The 21,062-nt window shown below is 38.5% G+C and overlaps 1 protein-coding gene across 1 annotated transcript in view; it reads right to left on the reverse strand.

Annotated features, from left to right (window-relative positions):
- Window positions 1–306: 306 nt before the first annotated feature.
- The window catches only part of RFX6 (regulatory factor X6), a 45,846-nt gene continuing 25,090 nt past the window's right edge, over window positions 307–21,062 (reverse strand). Inside the window, exons 11-19 of the mRNA XM_087949670.1 lie at window positions 19,922–20,081; window positions 17,675–17,819; window positions 15,680–15,789; window positions 10,564–10,681; window positions 7,445–7,567; window positions 4,958–5,167; window positions 3,948–4,463; window positions 2,770–2,982; window positions 307–1,243 (exon numbers count right to left, since the gene is read on the reverse strand). Of these exons, the coding sequence (XP_087805796.1) occupies window positions 1,068–1,243; window positions 2,770–2,982; window positions 3,948–4,463; window positions 4,958–5,167; window positions 7,445–7,567; window positions 10,564–10,681; window positions 15,680–15,789; window positions 17,675–17,819; window positions 19,922–20,081 (1,771 nt within the window). The 3' untranslated portion in view covers window positions 307–1,067. The remainder of the gene's footprint in view (window positions 1,244–2,769; window positions 2,983–3,947; window positions 4,464–4,957; window positions 5,168–7,444; window positions 7,568–10,563; window positions 10,682–15,679; window positions 15,790–17,674; window positions 17,820–19,921; window positions 20,082–21,062) is intronic.

A 21,062-nucleotide genomic window follows, 5' to 3' on the forward strand; every position in this document is an offset into this window, starting at 1 on the left:
CCTAACTGATAGGATGGGAAAAGAGGGGGTATTCAGCAGGTTCTGACCAGTTCTGGAGAACCGGTAGGGGAAATTTTGAGTAGTTTGGAGAACCGGCAAATACAACCTCTGACTGGCCCCGCCCCCATCTATTCTCTGCCTCCCAAGTCCCAGCTGATCGGCTGGGTCTTCTTTTGTTGTTCTGCCCAGGAAAACAGAGCTGGAAAGCAGGTTAGTGGGGTGGGGAGGGAATGGGATTTTGCAGTAACTTTCCCCCAGGAGTGTGGTGGAAATGGAGATTTTGCAGTATCCTTCCCGTCATGCCCACCAAGCCACACCCACAGAACCAGTAGTAAAAACTTTTGAATCCCACCACTGCATGGGAAGAAAGGCAACGGTTGTTGCTTGGGAACAAAAATAATAAAATATGCTTTGTCTTAGTATTTTGAAATGATTTAAAATAGGATGTCTTAATTTGGTGGCTTTAAAATATGCCAAACAACTTCCTAAATCCTTGCCAGGCAGGTTAAAGTTGTTTAATATTCCTGTCCCATCTAAAATTGATTTTATATTCCTGTCCATCAAGAGGGTGCTGGACTGGGGAAAGTTCATCAAATGTACCATGAAAGTGCATCTTATGTTTCTAAGTCTGAAGTAGATACCACCATCAGGTGCACCTGTGCCATCCAAAGAGTTTCCAGAATATATATTGTGTATCAAAGAGAAAAGACAGCAAAATGGTGACGAGAGAAAGAGGAATTATTGATTTCGCTGGAAGGATAAAACACTGTTTAATGATTGTTTTAAATTGCAATGAGAGGAAAGAGCAAATATGAACATTCTCTAGATGTGCATTTAAACCCAGTCAGAAAGAAGAAGAGACTCCCCAAAACCACTTTGCAAGTATATTCTCATTTACATACAAGAAACAATTTGCACTCGGATTCAGAAGTAGTTCAATATTATTTAACTGTAAAATCTTTCTGGATGCTCTTCAAAAGCAAATTTGTAAAATTGGATGAAATTTGGATGAAAAACAACTGATGGAAAAAGTTGTGAAGTGGAGGAAGTCAGCGAGAACTAAAAAATCAGGTGCCTCCAGCAGCAGTTCCCATGAAGACAATATTAATCGGTGGTAAGGATGACACCATCTCATTGTTAGCTTGTCCAGAAGAGTCCATTGGTTCCTGAGAAGGGCACTGTCGAGAATGGCCATACATGCATTGAGAGGAACTTGTAGGCAGAGCAGGCAGCATTTCTGAAGCTACAAAGAAAATGACAAGAGTTATTCTTTGGGGTGCTTCTAAAAAAGAAATAAAAAGGAAAAGATTCCAGAGCTTTAAATATGTCTAGCAAGATCATCCTCCAATCTGGATTTTGTTTCTTAAAGCCTGGTATGTCAAGATTTACATTAATTATGCACTGAATTGGGGAAGGTAATCTACTACAGAGAGTCCACAACTTACCACCATTACTGAGCCGAAAAATTTCTGTTAAGCGAGACATTGGTTAAGTGAGTTTTGCCCCATTTTACAATCTTTGCTAGCCACAGTTAAGTGAATCTGGTTTCCCCGTTGACCTTGCTTCTCAAAAGCTTTGCAAAAGGTGTTCACTTGACCTTGGGACACAATGCAATGGTCATAAGTCTGAGTCAATTGCCAAGCGTCTGAATTTTGATACACATGATCATGGGGATGCTACAAAGGTTGTAACTGTGAAAAAGTCCCTTTTTTCCAATGCCGTTGTAACTTTGAATGGTCACTAAATGAACTGCTGTAAGTTGAGGACTACCTGTAACAGTTTTAATAATTCCCAAGTCGTTTTTGAAACAGGAAAATGTGTTTATGTAATGATCTCAGGGAGGACACATAAGCAAAAGGGTCATCCTTATATGTCACTAACTTTGCTGGTGTGAGTCTGTGTATTAAAATATCGTTTCTTTGTTCTGCAGCCACCACTAAACTTTGTTTTGGCTTTAGAAATTCTTTAGGTTGCTAAAGTCTTCTATTGGGTGAAGCATAGAGAAGATTTAACATAGCAAAGGGACTTGATTAAAACAGAACAAATATATCTTATTGAATATTATTTTTAAGGGGGCTTTTAAGCAGATTTGCATACTTTTATTATAATATCCTGTCAACCTAGCAGTTCGAAAGCATGTAAAAATGCAAGTAGAAAAATAGGGACCACTTTGGTGGGAAGGAGAGCCCTGGCTCTTCCGCTTTGTAATGAAGATGAGCCCCACCCCCTAGAGCCAGAAATGACTAGCACTTATGCGTGAGGGGAACTTTTATCTTTACCTTATTGTATATCCTACCAATACCAATCTGCAGCATAATTTATTCTTCTGTTTTAATACTAATTAAATCTGGATATCCTTAGCATTTTTATTCTTCAGTTTAATAGTTAAGGAATTATTAGGTAACTTTGACTACCGTATGGAGATTGTGAGCTTGGTTAACCAACACAGTTCTTCTCCCTTTCATAGTCATCGTCCTCTTTTAACGACCTCATAATCCCTTGCTGGGCAACTGAATGGAGCTGAGTGTTTACTGTCTGGATGCCCTTCCTGTCACCAATGCAGAGTTTTTTTCAGCAGATATATTCTCAGTGTGCCCAGAGAGAGAAATATCTGCCTCTACCTGGGATCGAACTCACACCTCCTGATTGTGAAGTGAGAGTTCCACCTCTAGGCCACTGCACCATTCCTCCCTTTCACATTTATTCTAGGCATGAATTCAAAAGAAAAGGTCATCTGTGCCACACCAACACTTTTTTAGTTTTACTTACTTATAGAGTTCTGACCAGCGACTGAGGCATCTGGATAATAAGATGCTGCCTGTTTCCTTCCTGTATCCTCTAGGATGCAGAGTGAATCATGAATGTCACTGTATGGAGGCAATGGGCGAATGCTGCTTACGCTGCTGATGACAGAAACGTGCTGATCTACCAATGACTCAAATCTGTGGGAATCTGAATAGTTTGCATTATTTCCATAGAACCCTGTTAACAGGAGGTTGACAATCAGTGAGTAAACATCTAGAACAACAGACAATATTGTATAAGCACATACACTGTAAATCTTAGGTTTTTTTAAATAAAGCTAATGAATTAGTGTAATAATTTTAAAAAATAAAGTTAAACTTTCATGTTGCAGTGTATGTGCCCTTGTATTGTTATAAATATGGGACAAAGATGCTCTTCAGATAAAGATGTAATCATTCTTATATTTATATAATACTTACATTTCTTAATTTATAGATAAGGTATATTATATAAATATAATATATATTAAATATATAATATTCTTATATTTTGATATTAGAAGAAAAGAATTTTTACAGAATATAGATAAATACACTTTCTAGCAGAAAGGAATTGCCATGATGTATCCTTTTGGAAAGATTTTAATTACAGCATTCATTGTATCAGTGAGGAGATATTTGGCAACCATTTAAACCATTTAAAATATTAAAGTCATGGCTAACAAAATCCAGTTTTTAATCCACAGGACTTTCCCCACTTTTGCTAAACCGGGCCTGGTCGTGGCCAGTGCATGGACACATCTGGCCCGTGGGCCAGGAGTTTGACAGCCCTATTCTAGTACAGGTAATCCTTGTTTAATATCTACTCATTCAGCAACATTTTGACATTGTCATGGTGCTGACTGATGGAGACTTATTTTCATAGTTGTGGCTGTTGCAGCCTCCTGCAAAATTACCTGAAAATGTATCTGTTGGCTAGATTTTCACATACACCCATGAAATCGATCCATTAACTCTTATTCTTTTCTCAACTTTTATCATATCTCTGCATTAACTGTTCGCTAAATGAGTGACTTTAAATATATCTGCACATGCTCACACAAGGTTAAAATCCACATGTGAACTACTCCAAGGACTTCAAGGAAACTAGACTAAACTATAGATCAAAGACAATAAAGTGAAATTCTTGATAAGGATTAATACCGTTAGAAGCAGCTGTGGAATATGATGATCCTTGACAAGAACTTGTGGTGGTGTTGTTCATAAAACTGCAACTCCCATTGTTCACAAATTGCATACAATGTGTGTCCTGTGCAGCTGAAGAGGATCCATAGAGAGGAAGAGAATGGGTACTATATGAAGACACAGCACAACTGCTATTGAAGTAGTCCCGGGAGAAACGTTGCTGCTCATTGGCTGCTGGACAAAAGTTAGATTCTGCCCTCTGGGGACAGGATCCCGAAGGTGGATGAGTCTGGGCCCTGAACATGGCTGGATAAGTGGCACTGGCTCCATACATGTTCTGGTTCATTTGTGGCACCGTCGGGTAGAGGTATTCAGAATAAGAAGAGCAGTGCGAGTGTGCAGATAATGACGAACCTACACTGGATGGCCTGGCAGCCATCGGTCCCTGGTTGATGACACTTCCTCGGCTGACCATGGCAGGAGAAATGGGTGGAGTGATAAGGTGGGCAGTGCTCTGAGAGAGGTCGGTCTGACCTGGGAAAACAAACAAGATTTTTTTTTTCTACAACCAGGCAACAAGCCAATGGTGGGATTCAATTTTTTTTTACTACCAGTTCTGTGGGTGTGGTTTTCTGGGCTTGGTGGGTGTGGCAGGGGAAGGATACTATAAAATCTCCATTCCCACCCCACTCCTGGAGGAAGGTAACTGCAAAATTCCCTCCCCATCCCACTAACCTGCTTTCCAGCTCTGTTCTCCTGTGCAGGGCAACAAAATAAAACCCAGCTGATCAGCTGGGACTTGGGAGGCAGAGAATAGATGGGAGCAGGGCCAGTCAGAGGTGGTATTTGCCAGTTCTCCGAACTACTCAAAATTTCTGCTACCGGTTCTCCAGAACTGGTCAGAACCTGCTGAATACCACCTCTGCAATAAGCAATAGTTATGGGTGTTCAAGTGTGCTTCTTCTGTGACATCTTTTGGCAACTTAAAAAGAACTGATCAAAAGCAAGCATCTCCTTGTGTTTCCTACCTGTGGGTTGCACATTCTCACTGTCTCCTGCAGGACAGGGATTTGCACCGGACGATACGCTACTATGATGACCGGATGATAAAGAGAAATAGGTTTTCTCCATCAGGCATTCGTTTTTCACTGAGGCATCACTAGCAATTGGAGCAGCCTTGTTGCGGTTTGCTAGGAAACAAGAACTGGGGGATGCTGTAAAGGTGGCTTTACTGGCATCTGGAGAAAATGACAAAAGGTTTGGTAGTATGAAACATAGACCAGGAAACAAGGCAGAAACCCATCTTCTACATCTGCTGCATACCATGCCCAAAGGATGGTTTGTGCATGGTGATCACAGTACAAACGCTGCCGTTGCATTCTTGCATCTTGACATATTACACAAAGGATGTAAGTTGCAGCAATTTGCATGGTGACGTTGTCACACAGGTTTCATCTTTTACTTTCCCTTGCCTAAATAATGGACACCCACACAGGCAGATAAGATATTTGGCATCATCCCTGGATGGATTGAGCAGTCTTCCTTAGCCCTAAAGCCCTCCAGATATCTTGGGTTGCAAAGGATGGAAGTTGATATCTGGTATCCTGGGCATCATTAATTTAGTGAAGGCTGTTTTAGGAGACTGTACCATACTACTTCTGTTGTAATTTAGAAAGTAGTGACAGTGACTTTCACCTAAAGAAATATGCATAAACCATATAGAATAGAAATTCATTCAGGTCAGCTTAGGAATGAGACCTAGTAATTACCATGACAACAGATCTGTTAAACAGTGTAAATTATTAAGGTGCCGTACATGATTAAACATTGCAATAACAAAGGTTGTAATGAAGATGCCATTTAATAGATGATTAGCACAGATGTGAGGGACACGGTGGCTCAGTGGCTAAGATACTAAGCTTGTCGATCAGAAAGGTCGGCAATTCGGCAGTTTGAATCCCTAGCACTGCATAATAGAGTGAGCTCCCATTACTTGTCCCAATTTCTGCCAAAGCAGTTCTAGCAGTTCGAAACCCTGTAAAAATGCAAGTAGAAAAATAGGGACCACTTTGGTGGGAAGGTAAGAGCGTTCCATGCACCTTCAGCATTTAGTCATGCTGGCCACATGACCACCACGAGACATCTTCAGACAGTGCTGGCTCTTCAGCCTTGTAATGGAGATGAGCTGGAAACGACTAGCACATATGTATGAGGGGAACCTTTATCTTTACCTTTTAGCACAGATATAAAGGACAGAATGTATTGCAGATTGAACTTCTAGCTATTAGAAAATACGATTTCTTTTTAAGAAAGTTTTTAAAAATCCTTTGAAACATAAAAGAATAAACTACTTTTATTTCTAAAGGTTTTAAAAAGAGGTTGGACAACCATTTGTCTGACATGGGGAACTAGAAGACTTCCAAAACTCCTTCCAACTCTGTTTTTCTGTTCTGTTCTGTACTTTTTAAGTATTTTTCTTCTACCATCTGCATTGGACATTTATTAGTTTCAATCACATTAATGATTCTGGCCTATTAAATATGTAATAGCTTGAGCTGAATACTAAAACATACAGAATTTGAAAGCATTTTCTTATTATATGAAAAATACATTTTCTTCCCTTGCATGAAGCAAAGTCAAAACTTCATTTGAAGGAATAATAAAAACTTTTGTAGTGATTTATTGAAGAGGATAAATACATTGGAGTATAGATAATTTGGATTTTAACATTTTAATTATAACTAAATAATAATAGTATAATCCAAGACTATTGATTCAACAGGGCCTGCCATTGAATTTAGTAAAATTTGCTTTGTAACAAATATTTCGAATATTATTAAACGTTCACATGCTTTACAATGAATTATCTAGATATTTAAAGAAACAAGCATAACAGCGTTACGTATGAGACAATTATTCCTCTATTAGACCAACATGTAAGTGTATCCAAATTATTCTGTCCTTTGACTCAATTGTTGAATATAAAGACAGATAGATAACTCTACAAATTCTTCCATACAAAGTTTCTTTTATTGGATTATGTTAGGTATCCTCAAGGTAACTCACAGTTATGTCGAGATGCATCTAATGTCCAATTCTTTGCATAGTTGAAATCATAGTGTAAAATGATAGTAATCTTTTCGACCCATATTATATCCCATAGTAGTAGAGCCAAAGGAGAGATGCTAGCATGATGCTAGGGTCCGAGCAAGAGTGAAGAAACCTCCCCCAACCCACCAAGGGTCAATTCAGTGACCAATCAGGATTATAGATGTGACCACATGACATGGACTACATTTCCCAGGATACCTTAACTACATTTACCATGATGCATTCCCTTAAGGGAACAGCTCCCAATTACTAACTAACTATACCAATTCCCATTAACTATAACTGGCTGAACAGCACACAAATATTCACTCAATTTTGGCATCTGCCCACCTAACATTAAACAAAGAGGCACACCCCATTGGGCTCCAGAGCTCTAAAGATTGCAAACTGCCAATCCCAGTTACCTAGATTCTTCATATATTTGTCCAATAAATTCTGAAGTTCTTGTTCTTTATCATTCTGGAATTGGGTCTCCATCGCAAGCAGGATGTATTCATCTAAAAGCATGCGGATGAGATGAAATGAACCTGCCACAGGAAGAAAAGTGAAGAGATGGTGCATAACCTTATCTTGCTGACCATCTCTCTACACTGCACAAGGAGCAAGTGAAACAAACAAATAACTGCTGGACTTTCAGTGACCTACTAAGACCAACAAAGCATGGTGCTTAACTCCTTACCCTAATCTTGCTTGATGCTGGCCCACCTCACTCAATATGTTTACTGTCCTGCAAGTTATTTGACCACCGATGACATCAAAGTACAACACTGATGAAAGTGAGACAGGCTTTATACTTGAACAGACCTACAGTAGAACATGATAACATTGAATCCATGCAGGAATATGGATTTGCTGCATTTTTCGAATGTTAAACAACTAAAAAGAAGCTGACAGAATTTTGACAGCCTATTTGTAAATTTGTATGTATAACGAACTCTAAAAGAATAATGTTGTTATACATATGGCAGAATATCATCTCTATTAAACATCTAGTGCTTGCATAACTCTCCCACCCACCCATCATATCTATTGTGAGAACCAGGTCTCTCATCTTTTCACAAATATATATATATATGATGATTTGGATGGTATAAGGATGAATTCATGTTCTACTTTATGACAGAGAAGTCATACTTATCCTTGTCACATGATAAACCAGTTCTGTGAGTGAAGATGTAACTTGCACATGATAAGAAAGTATATGATTCAAAGGAAGAAAAATAAATAAATATGCATGGCGATCAACAGCTATTTTTACAGGGGCTGCACAATTATTATTATTCTATTATTGTACACAAAAATGAAAATATAGACAGCAAACGAGATAACCATGCTGGGTTTTGTATCACAAATCACTAGTCGAACACTTCCCAAGTGTTTAGGACTGTGTGATGTATCGAAGGATTATGCGAGCAGATCCCAGTAAGGTGGCCTTCTGCAGCTAACCAATGGTGATCTTTTCAGCGCCAATGGTTTTTAAGTCCTTGCCTAGGTCTTTAGGCACAGCACCCAGTGTGCTGAGTACCACTGGAACCACCTGTATTGGTTAATGCCAGAGTCTCTGCAGTTCGATTCTCAAGTCCTGATATCTGGTGACTTTTTCAAATTGTTTCTTGTTGATTCTCAACTTGAAAAATTATTATTATTATTATTATTATTATTATTATTATTATTATTATTATTATTATTATGTTGCATAGTTGTTGGTGTCACTACACTTTTTAATTTTGTAGGGCTTGAGGAAGGGATTTAGAGGGAAAAGGTGTCTTAAGACTTCAAATAAGTTTATACTCCTATTTTAAAGAATAAAGATTTTAAAAAGTAGGGGAAGCAAGCAATGTGGCTTCCAACTCCTTTACCATCAGCAATTATAGAAAAGGCTGTATTCTTTTTTCTGGTTAACAAACCAATGTTTTGTTTTTCAGCCCTCTCTTCTTGTGCACCAGTATATTTTTGTGTAGGTATGTGCAAGCAAAGGATAAGTTGCATATGATCTATAGCAGGGGTTGCCAACCTTTTGGACCTCAAGGACCACCAAACTCATAATTTTAAATCCCGCAGACCAGAGACCCTGGGAAAATTCCAAAAAAAGTCTGCAGGAAAATTCCCCACCCCGTTTTCCTATCGATCAATCATTCTTTATTTGGGATCACAGGATATCATCTCCAGCTCCATTCTCAGGGGGAGAGAGAGCGAGAGAGAGAGAGATTTTTGGCTTCACACAAAGAAAGCAGCAGTAGCAGCAGAAGTCTTTCTTTCTCTCCCGCAAACTCCGCTAGAAATGAGACTTTGTGAGACTTGTCACGCCAGCACAGCCTCTTGGAGCAGGATGTCTTGCAGGGTCCCAAAGACTCATTTCTGGAGGAATTTGGGGGAGAGAAAGACCTTTGCTGCTTTACTTGCATGCAGCCAAAAGCAGAAGAAGAAAGAAGCAGCCTGGTGGCCAGGCGAAGTGCATGGGGTGAGTGAGGCAAGTTCTCCCCTCCGCCCTTTCCCCCCTCCCCTCACTACCTCATGTTGTTCACAATGCAAGCGATGCAAGCCTTGTGTTCCCGTGGGCCATGTGGGCAGTGCAGCCTTGTGTTCCCACACAGCCTGGATTAATTGCTTTGGGGGGGTATTTTGGGGGGGGGTGCTTTGGGGGGTGACATTTCTCTACGGACCACTGAAATTTTCTCGCAGACCACCAATGGTCCCTGGCCCACTGGTTGGCGACCACTGATCTATAGGAGTGTTTCTCAGCCTTAGCAACTTTAAGATGATTTGACTTCAGTTCCCAGATTCCATTGAAATCTAGATAATCTTAAAATTGCTAAGATTGAGATACACTGGCCTATAAGGTCATATGCCACAAAGGGAGGGAGGAAAGGAGATTAGAATGGAAGTATTCCAAATAATTTGAGGGCTGCTCAACTTCCTCCCCCATTTGGATGCAGGGAGAAGACTTTCCAGAATGTTTTCTCTACAGACCCCATTAGACCCAGTCCATTTTAACTTAATCCTTTTTCTCCTTCTTCTTCTTTTTGCCAGCTTCTTGACAGTTTATTGCTCACACTGTCCTGATCCTGTTTATAGGATTTCTTTCCAACATTCTATTTGGAAAGAATAAAAAGAATAACTTCTAGCAGTCTCTGTACTTAACACCGTGCCCCATCTCTAATTAAACTACTGATGCTAGCATGAAGGCCATTTGGCATTTGATGATATTTTATCTAATTATGCCACTGTATCAGAAACACAGGAATTGAGACATGGTGTGAAATGATTTACTTTCAATGCACTTATTGAATGAAAGACAGGTTTACTTTACTGTTCTGGAGGTGGCATGCACTGCTTTAAAACTGTTTCTGATTTTTTGTTTTTCCTGGAAGAAAAAAAAAGAGGCTTACTAGAATTTTGTTGAAGCTGAAAGGTGATACTACTAACTTATCAGAAAAGAACCTGTCCTCTGATTTAATAAGAATAAAATCATCATCTGGAATATTCCTTAAACAAACAAAAGAATTGGAGAAGAATCAAATACCAAAACTGGATGCATTGTTCAAAGTGAGATTATGCATTACTCGAGCTCCAAAAAAGCTCCACTTGAGAAGGAAATCTTGGGCTCTCTTCTTTAGAGACCGACCATTCTGCTTGCTTGCCTAAAAGAGAAAAAAAAACTGTTTTTGAATCTTTTATATTTTAGAACAGAGCAGATCTCACATTCCTGTCATTGCATTAACATTTCCTGAGATCAGTTTACTTGTCTTTTTCCTATGATGGCCCCCCTAGAAAACTGCATATTAACTAATAAAGAATAGTGAACTTGCATAAAGAGATATTCACAACAGAGGTGGTATTCAGCAGGTTCTGACCAGTTCTGGAGAACCGGTAGCAGAAATTTTGAGTAGTTCGGAGAACCGGCAAATGCCACCTCTGACTGGAGATTTTACAGTATCCTTCCCCTGCTACGCCCACCAAGCCATGCCCACAGAACCGGTAGTAAAATTTTTGAATCCCACCACTGATTCACACCACATTCATAGCCATCTCCCTTCATGAATAGCCACTGGGCTATTCAGGAGTGGGAGTGAAACACTTTTACCTCAATGATGCTAAAACAGTTCACCACTGGATTTATTTAAAAAACTAAAAGCTCTGAGAAAAGTAAATAGCTCAGGGAAAGAAAAAATAGTAGTGACAACTAGGCAGTACAGAGAAGCCCTGAGACTTCAATCCAATGGATACCTATAGAATGTATTAAGCAATCAGGAGTTTGAAACTAAATTTTCTACCTCAAAGGTGTTTTCAAAATATGGGTTGGGATCTTGTTGAGAGCACACAAGCAATTTAGAGGAGCTGCTTTTAAAACACTTTGCCTCAAGCATAATAATAGAGCTGTGACATTTTGAGTAATGTTAAATAAATGGATTAGCTTTCTGCCTGCTTCCTTTTGTTACAGTGGAACAACCACTTTATGAATCAAAAACAATGGGGTTATTATGTATGTTATATAACTTTGTTTAATACCTCTTGTAAATATTTGTGTGTCCCCAGCATAGGGGACATGACTGTCATAGGGTACATTCCCCTGTCATAGGGTACTTGATAGCATATTTATAATATTTGGAATGTCTATATGTGCTCAAGAAATTCAATATTTTAATCAGGTGTTTTGCATTTCAAACCTTTGCAATGAATGGTAAGGGGGAGGGGTGGAGCTTAAAATGACCACAAGAAATACTGATAATGGTTGGCAGTCTGCTGTCTGCAGTTGCTGTTATAAAAAGCAATGCTGATAAAAAAATGTGGAACAAGAAATGAGAATGGTTGCCTCAAAATGAAATGAGATATCAGGAATTATCCAAAAGTAAGCAAACTCATGTTTCTCTCTTATAAATGGGGCTTTACATTTGATTTTTTTATTTATTTAATATGTGTAGAATCTACCTTCTCTGACTAGAAAATTTCTATGATGATCTTTCATACACTCTGACAAGGAGTAAAAAAAACATGGAATTACTGGCATGGCATTCAGGGATATAAGCTCAGGAGTCAGAAACTGCATTCTCAACTATGAACTATACCTTGGGGAAAGAATAGGGAGATGATATTTAATTAAACAATGGAAGTTCAAAATCTTTTGTGGGAATAATATACAAAGACTAAGTAAGCCCTTGCAGTGAATACTACTGTGAGAAGGAGAGAGGTTAAAGCTTCCTTATAGGAAGAAAACAAGCAAAGAATCTAGGACAGAGTCACAATAAAATAATACTAAGTTTGCAGGTCAAAAAGTAGATTTTTTAGTCTACAGGAAGGCAAGGCTTTACCACGATGTACTGGGAACAAAATGTGCTTTAACTCTGTATCTCCTGAAAAATCTCACAAGGTCTGAATGCCATAAATGCAAGAAAGCAACATTTGTACGTATCCTTACCCAGTACATTTTTAGTTTCCCTCTTGTGATTGTAGACTTCCATCAGGCCAAACTCTCTCCCCTTTTTCCTCATTTTAAACCTCACACATCCTCTAGACTAACTTTTCCAACCTGATGCCCTTTAGCTGTATGAGAGAAAAGTTCCCAAAAATCTCAGTCACATTCTAAGTCAGCCCATCTGGAAAATACCAGGTTGGGGAAGGATGTTCTGAGTTCATAGTTTAAAATCCTGACTTGGAATCAGCCAGTTGACAAGGTGGTCGAAAGGAGAGGCTGGGTATTTCCCTTCTGAAGCCAAGCTTCTGTCTCAACAGATGCATCTGCCAGTTGTATGATCCTGCACCTCAGTTTGCATTGCAACCCAGTACACCTCACTATATAACATGCACATATTGATTATTTCAATATCAACCATTAGAGAAAGGCCTGATCTGGATCAGATTCAGGACATACGTGGGTGTGAAATTTTTCAAATGATTGCTCTGTATACTTTAATCCTTTAAAAATTACCCACCAATTATAGCTATTAACAAAGGATGAAAGACTGAATTGGTATCCAGAGAAGCATATACTTTAGTTCTTAGAATAATCGCATTGTGAATATGCTATATCTACTTGTTAAATTTTACTCTTCTACCTCCTCTATTATCTTCCTTGATTTAACATTAAATGGAAACTCAGAATTAGATAAGAGAGCCAATAGGTTTAAGTTATTCAGTATGACTTGGTACTAAATATATACAGTTAATCAAGTATCAAACAGCTGAAGATCAAATCAGTGAATGGTCTGATTGAAGATATATTAAAAAGATAGCAGTGATCATAATAAGGCTTCCGTTGGTTTATCTGACAGAGTACATGTACTAGAAATTCTCTTTTAAATCTCCAATCAATCTGGTAGGACTAAAGACAAACCCCTCCAATTGTAGGCTCATCTTTTCTACCCCAAAATTGGTATGCAATGTCCTACCCATCTCAAAGGACATAAATGACCTCACTGATGACCCTCACTCTGTCAAGGACCTAGGAGTACTCATATCTAATGACCTAAGCGCCAGAGCTCACTGTAACAGCATCACCAAAAAGGCATTAAGAGTTGTAAATCTAATCTTATGAAGCTTCTTCTCTAGAAATATTGAATTGCTAACTATGGCATACAAAACCTTTGCTAGACCAATACTTGACTACAGCTCATTTGTCTGGAATCCACACTGTATATCAGACATTAATACAATTGAGCGAGTCCAGAAGTATTTCATGAGTAGAGTACTACACTCCTCTGCTTGCAACAGAATACCCTATATCACCAGACTTGAAATTTGGGGCTTGGACAATCTTGAACTATGTAGTACACAAAATTATCTGCTACAATGTCCTACCAATCAATGACTACTTCAGCTTCAACTGCAACAATACAAGAGCACACAACAGATACAAACTCAATGTTAACTGCTCCAAACTTGATTGCGGAAAGTACGACTTCAGCAACAGAGTGGTCAGTGCCTGGAATGCACTACCTGACTCTGTAGTTACATCCTCAAACCCCCACTCCTTTAACCTCAAACTATCCACTATTGACCTCACCCCATTCCTAAGAGGTCTGTAAGGGGCATGCATAAGTGCACCATCGTGCCTCCCGTCCCTGTCCTATTGTCCCCATTTAATCGTACCTATTTTCTGTATTCTTACTCATGTTTATATTTATATCTATTATTTTGTAAGCAATTGACAAATCAAATAAATAAATAAAATAAATAAATGGACCTTAAATCTTTATTTGATTAAAGTGTTGTGCTGAGTTTCAAACTACTGGCTTATAAAAAACGTTTTTGAACTTGTAAATATGTTTTGTGTGTAACCCAAAACCCTTTGTAAAAATAGTTTATAAGCCATTTATGACCGGGTTTTACCCTGAAAAGTGGTATATGCCCATTTCACGAGGTTAAATAGGATCAAACAGTGTTCGCATGCTCATTTTGGATAATCCTCTAGCACCGAGTAAGACATCAGACTTCAGCTGTTTGTGGTGAAGTTATAAAGTGCCACTTTCGCAAACAGCAAACAAAAGAAGCCATTTGGTATGATGGAGAGGCCCTATTCTTTTTCACCAAACAGAAGGCTGAGGGCAATGGAAGGATTATGTGCTCTGTAAATCATTACCACTTACTCTCTAATCTTGATTCATATAGTAAATTGTTCAGTACTTTTTTCCAGATGTGGCTGGAAAACACTGGATATTGTACATGTTTATTCTAGAACAATGTTCCATAACAGATATTAATTGATGGGCAATTTTCCTCCACTGCTTTTTAAAATAATGAATATCTAAATATTAACTAAGCAAACCTGGGAGTGTCATTTTATTATCTGATTATTATTGTTTTGGTAGAATGATAGAAGTGTGAAAGTAGCAATTATTTTATGAGTGGCATATGATAGACAGTGCCTCTTCTTCACATGCTGTTACATCTCTGTCCATCATCCTTTAGCCTCTCTATATGGTTTATAAGAAAAAGTTCCATGAGAAGAATTAAATATTCATCCCATTGATACATGGGAAATGAGATAGGCTACAGGTTGCTAAAGGAGAAAGTGTGGGCATCTGTAGTTCCTTTGTAAGTAATATAAATGTAAGATTAATTTACATTTCTTCTCTTTTTTCTCCAACTCAAAAGTATTATATTATGAATAAATAGTTTGAAAAATATACATGCATACACACACACACACACGTACGTGTGTATATACGTGTGTGTGTGTGTGTGTGTGTGTGTGTGTGTGTGTGTATACACACATTCATGTTTAATTTGGGGACCAAGGAGGCTTTTCACCTTTAGGTAGCATACTTAGGGCTACTCTATATATAGTGAGTGGCACCAGGATAGAACAAGAAAAAAAGAATACATGAGGCCCAGTCCAAAAATCCTAGGCTTGATTTAAATGATGTTAAATGTAAAATTAATATGAAATTAATCCAAATACTGCTAATATAATTTACTTAATTTTTTCCACCATTCTGTAAAAATTACAGTGTGGTGGAAATTTTGGAAGATGTTCTGAAATCAGGCTTCAGAAGATTTTATGGAGGCCTGAAATTACAACTATTCAGAATTAGATAAAAAATATTTCATAAGAAGAAAGGATGATCAAAAAGGCAAGACCCAGAAAATCAGATTATAAACAAGCACCACTGGAAACCATTTATTTTCAGTTTTTGTTTTACCTTAATAACTCTTTGCTCAATGACAGTATCCAGCCATTCAATAAACGATTCCACAGTAGCATTCTTCTTTAAGAGGTCCTTCAGTTCTTGGAACACTGTAATAGAGTCATCTACCATGTAAAAAGGAAAATATGTGGTTGTGCTCTACTCTGAACAGGAGAGGAAGCCACTCACCCGTCATTATTAGTTTTGAAGCATGTAAAGAAAAGAAAAAGGGAGAATTAGAGCAGTGAAGGAAAAACAAGAAGAGAGAAAATATGGGAGATTTCTTGAGTTCATCAAGCTAACTGCTGGACTTATTTCCCAGTGAAATTTTATGTGATTAGGAAGATTTTGCATTTATTCAAAATTGACAGTTCTATCAATCAATCAAGCTACTCAGTTCTGTTCTGTATTCAAATTTTGTATCATAGAACTTGTTTGGGTTACTATATGCATTTCCTTTTTCAAAAACGTTTTGTCCCACTGTACGTATTCATAGTATTCTTCTTTGAAGAACTCATGCATTAAAGGCTGAGTTCTCAGTTAATGGGATTATATTGTCTCTATTGCACATACGAGAATTCAGATCCTAGCTGCCTATTGCACACAGATGTATGTTAACCAAACCAAAAAGCCAATGACTGGGGGAAATTATAGTAGAGAGATAGTAGAGTAGAAGAAAATCAAGCTTTCTTTTACCCATCCAATGTTATGCTTACTCATCCCATCAGAGTTTTTGGTAGAGAAAGAGAACTATGATTTATTTATAAATAAGCTTACATTTGCTGTTCTTCAGTTCATGCAAACCAGTAAAAATATAATTATATCTGTCTTGACGTAGTGGGATCAAGCAATGTTTGAACCTCTATGTATTAATTAACTTTGCCTATCTCACAGCAGTGAGAAATTTATTTAATCAGATTTTTTTTTAAAGGGAGAACAAAAAAAGTAATTTGGATCAACTAAATAAGTAAACAGAAAAAGGAATCCAACAAAAACATTTAGAATCTTCCTTATGTGATGAATGATTTTCATATCACACACAAAATGAAAGAGTACTGCCAGACACAAAGATATTAATCAAAATATAAAGGAACAATCACTAGAGAAATATACACGTTGATAAATTATATGTGTGTGAAGCAGCTATGCAGAAGAGAAGGGAAAGAAGAAAAGACTAACATTTCAAATAACATACACAACAAATGATTATAGGCAGTCCTCGACTTACAAGTCTGTTTAGTGACCGTTCAAAGCTACAACGGCACTGAAAAAAAGTGACTTATGACTGTTTTTAAGACTTACAACCATCTTAGCATCCCCATGGTCATGTGATCAAAATTCAGACGCTTGGCAACTGACTCATATTTATGACATTTTGCAGTGTCTTGGAGGTCCTGTGATCCCGTTTTGTGACCTTCTGACAAGCAGTCAGTGGGGAAGTCAGATTCACCTAACAACTAAGTTAATAATTTAACACCAGCAATGATTCACTTAACAACTGTGGCAAGAAAATTCATAAAATGGGGCAAAATTCACTTAACAAATGTCTCATCAACGGCAATTTTGGGGCTCAATTGTGGTCATAAGTTGTGGACTACCTGTATATACTTTCCAAAGGATATGTCTTGTTTAATGGATTTTGATATTTCAACACTTTCAGGCTACTTTTTAATCCATGTGTTAAATTAGGGGAAATTTTAGGGGCAAAGAGAGTTCCCTGCAGGCAGTGGGAAAGTTGACTGAAAGCTCCTTTATGCCATTGAATTGAATTGGGAATCTCCTGTAATCAGGGAATTTCTGTAGTCAATTGGATATTTCTATAGAGAAGCCCATTGATGTATGTGTGAAGCCAGCTGTGTTTTAAATTGGCTTCTAATGCAAAACAAAATCATATCGCATATAGAAAGCATAAGGTAAGTTCAAGCATGCATTTCAGTTTTACAGAATTAGAATGAAGGCCCTAGGACAGGATGAGAAACACAATCCTTTCATATGTAAGCAGAAGCTTACATTCAGTGTAGGCCTCCACCTCAGAGTTCAGGCTCCCTGAAATTGTGAGAAGTGCCTGAGATCCGATGCCATACAGATCGACCTTTTCAATATCAGTAACCATGGCATTCACTATATGTTGATCAAAGAGAGCGGGTCGTGCAATCTGTGAAGACAAAACAGAGGAAAAATCCTGAATTTTTGTTGATAGCATAGCAGTGGCACAGCACAGCTATGTTTTCAAAATGATCCATGGTCGAATATGATTATTTTGCTGCTTAAATATTAATATTATGTAATGTAATTTAATGAAATTAATACCTTGCTAAACGTGCTATCAGATTGGTAACTAAATTTTAGCTGCCTCAAGAGCAAATACAGGTAGTCCTTGACTTACGACCATAGCTGGGCCCAAAATTTCTGTTGCTAAGTGAGTTAAGTGAATTTTGCCCCATTTTGCAACCTTCCTTGCCATGGTTGTTATGTGAATCACTGCAGTTGTTAAGTTAGTGACCCAGTTGTTAAGCGGATCTAACTTCTCCATTGATTTCACTCATCGGAAGGTTTGCAAAAGGTAAATCACATGATCCCAGGATACTGTGATTGTCATAAATATAAATCAGTTGCCAAGCATCTGGATTTTGATCACATGACTATGGGGATACTACAATGGTCATAAGTGTGGGAAAATGGTCATAAGTCACTTTTTTCAGTGCCATTGCAATTTTAAATGGTCACTAAATGAACTGTTGTAAGTCGAGGACTATCATTATGGGAAACAGTTTGGTGTAATAGTTAAGGCTGCAATGGCGCAGTAGTTAAAATGCAGTACTGCAGGCTATTTCTGCTGACTGCTGGCTGCCTGCAATTTGGCAGTTTGAATCTCACCAGGCTCAAGGTTGACACAGTTTTCCATCCTTCTGAGGTCGGCAAAAAAGGAGGACTCGGATTGTTGGGGGCAATAGGCTGACTCTGTAAACCACTTAGAGAAGGCTATAAAAGCACTGTGAAGCGATATATAAGCAGGGGTGGGATGCTATGGTTCTGCCCAGCTCTATAGAACCGGTAGCTCTGAAGAGCAGCAGACACCAAACCAGTTCTGTGTTTGCTGCTGTTTGGCCCACCCGCCTGCCCAGGCTCTTACCTGTCCTTTATTTCCTGCTTTTTCAACCTCAGCTGCTTTGCGCGGCACCGCTGAGTTTGAAAAAGCAGAAAAAAAGAGGCTTTTCAAATGCTGCGTACCTGCGCACAGCGCTTTTCAGCTGTCCGGGCAGCACAGCTTAAGGTTTTTTACATGCACGTGCACGCAAAACACGCATGTGCATGAAAAATGTAGTCACCGAACTGGTAGTAACACCGGTTGAATCCACCCTTGTATATAAGTCTATAAGTCTATAAGCTATTGCTATTGTTAAGGCTCCAGGCTGGAAACCAGGCAAATGTGTATTCTACTCTGCCTTAGGTAAGAAGCTATCTGGATGATTTTGAGCCAGTCACTCCCTCTCTGCTTTAGGAAGAAGGCAAGGGAATTAAGTAGAAACTTCCTAACAGTGAGGACAATTAACCAGTGGAACAGCTTGCCTTCAGAAGTTTTGGGTGCTTCATCACTGGAGATTTTTAAGAAGAGACTGGACAGCCACCTGTCTGAAATTGTTTAGGGCAGGTGTCTTAAACTCAAGGCCTGGGGGTTTGATCCGGCCCATGGGGTCGGATGTCCGGCTCATGGGGTGCTGAGATCTGGCCCATGGGGCTGCCCAGGAAACAACAAAGGACCAGCCAGTCAGCATCTCTGCCAGCGAAAACGGAGCTCGGGAGGGCTCGCAGTGAACTGTGTTTTCACTGGCAGAGGGTTGCAGAAGGCCATCACAGTCGAAAACGGAGCTTGGGAGCTTATTTTCCTGGCAGAGCTCTCGGGCCTCTACAGGTGCCCCCAACATGAGTGACATCAAGCTGACCACGGCCCACCAGCCACGGCCCTCTGCCCCCCCAAGATAAAACACAACCCTGATGAAATCAAATTTGACACCTCTGGTTTAGGGTCTCCTGCTTGAGCAGAAGATTGGACTAGAAGACCTCCAAGTTTACTTTATTCTGATTCTGATTCAGGGACATGTACCCGTCTCCTCTTTTTCTTATGTTACTTTGCAGTACATATGCAGCATAATTTCACTGCATTTCTACTAGGAATTCCTGCACATCCTTGAGTACATACAGTGCATTCTGAATTTACAAAATAAATGCTGTAATCACTCATTACTTTAGCTCTACCTGGGCTAAGTGCAAAAAAGAGGTCTGACGCTTCAGGGAAGATACAAATCTCCGTGCAATCGGTAATTTCTTTGCTGCAAGTTCTTCTGGTAGATTTTCTAGGGCAGAAATAATCCAGTGTTCCCAGTTTTTAGCAAAAATTCTTATATCAGCCAATATTCTGAAACAAAAATAAAGAGTTTGGAATCGATCCATATAAAATGTTCATATTCTATGATTAAAAAAATATTAACAGCTTCATCCAGAAAAGTGATCGCTCAACCCAAATCAGACTTTACAGTCTGAATTTAATAGGAAAACTACATGGCCAGAACCAGAAAACTAGATGTATAAGACTGGGAACAAGAATTTCCACTTATGGCAAACATCATTATAACAAGCTGTGCCAATGCCATTGTACCAGCTTTAATTTCCACTGTCTGATTTATTCCAGAATTACAACAACAGATTTTGACTGGATAAATAGGCTATTGCCACTTCAATCCCTTCCAATCTAAACTTTTGAAGTATTTTATAATACTTAAATTCTACAACAGAACTTAATAGAGGCAGAAAGTAGCATCTTCCTAATAAAATAGGATTCAAATGAGGTAAACAATTGGACCACTGTAGCTGGTTCATGATGAAAAGTAGATTGGCACTCCCTACACAACAGAACTATTGCTTATCTATCTGCTGCTACATACAAACTGTGCAGGGAAGCAAGTGAAATTTTGAAGACACTCTGACATGCAGATGGTGGGCTTTCAACAACAGAAAGCCTTTATAGATGTCTATTTAGAATAGTTTTTAATAATGAAAAAAGGACTCAAGCTTCATAAATTAATATGAACTTCTGCGGAACTGAAATCTAAATGAAAATAAGGGTCTTGTTAAGTACAACTATTAATTCTTTTGTAGTCCACTTTGAACTTTGATGATTTTGAATTGTCATCAAATAAGTGCCCCTCTCACACAAACTTATCAAAAAATATTTCTCTACTGCACATAATGGTCAAAATGTTATTGTCACGTTAAATCATGAACCTGTTCTTGCAGACATTTCATTATCAAATTAAGTATCACCATAGGTGTGAGACTAAAAGATGTACCTTAATTTCTTTTCTAAAGGCCAAGAAATCAAAAACCAATCTTAGCTATA

This window comes from Notechis scutatus, chromosome 1 (assembly GCF_049901735.1).
Source record: "Notechis scutatus isolate UNSWTSFEM ecotype Mainland chromosome 1, rNotScu1.2, whole genome shotgun sequence".
Taxonomy (NCBI): Eukaryota; Metazoa; Chordata; class Lepidosauria; order Squamata; family Elapidae; genus Notechis; species Notechis scutatus.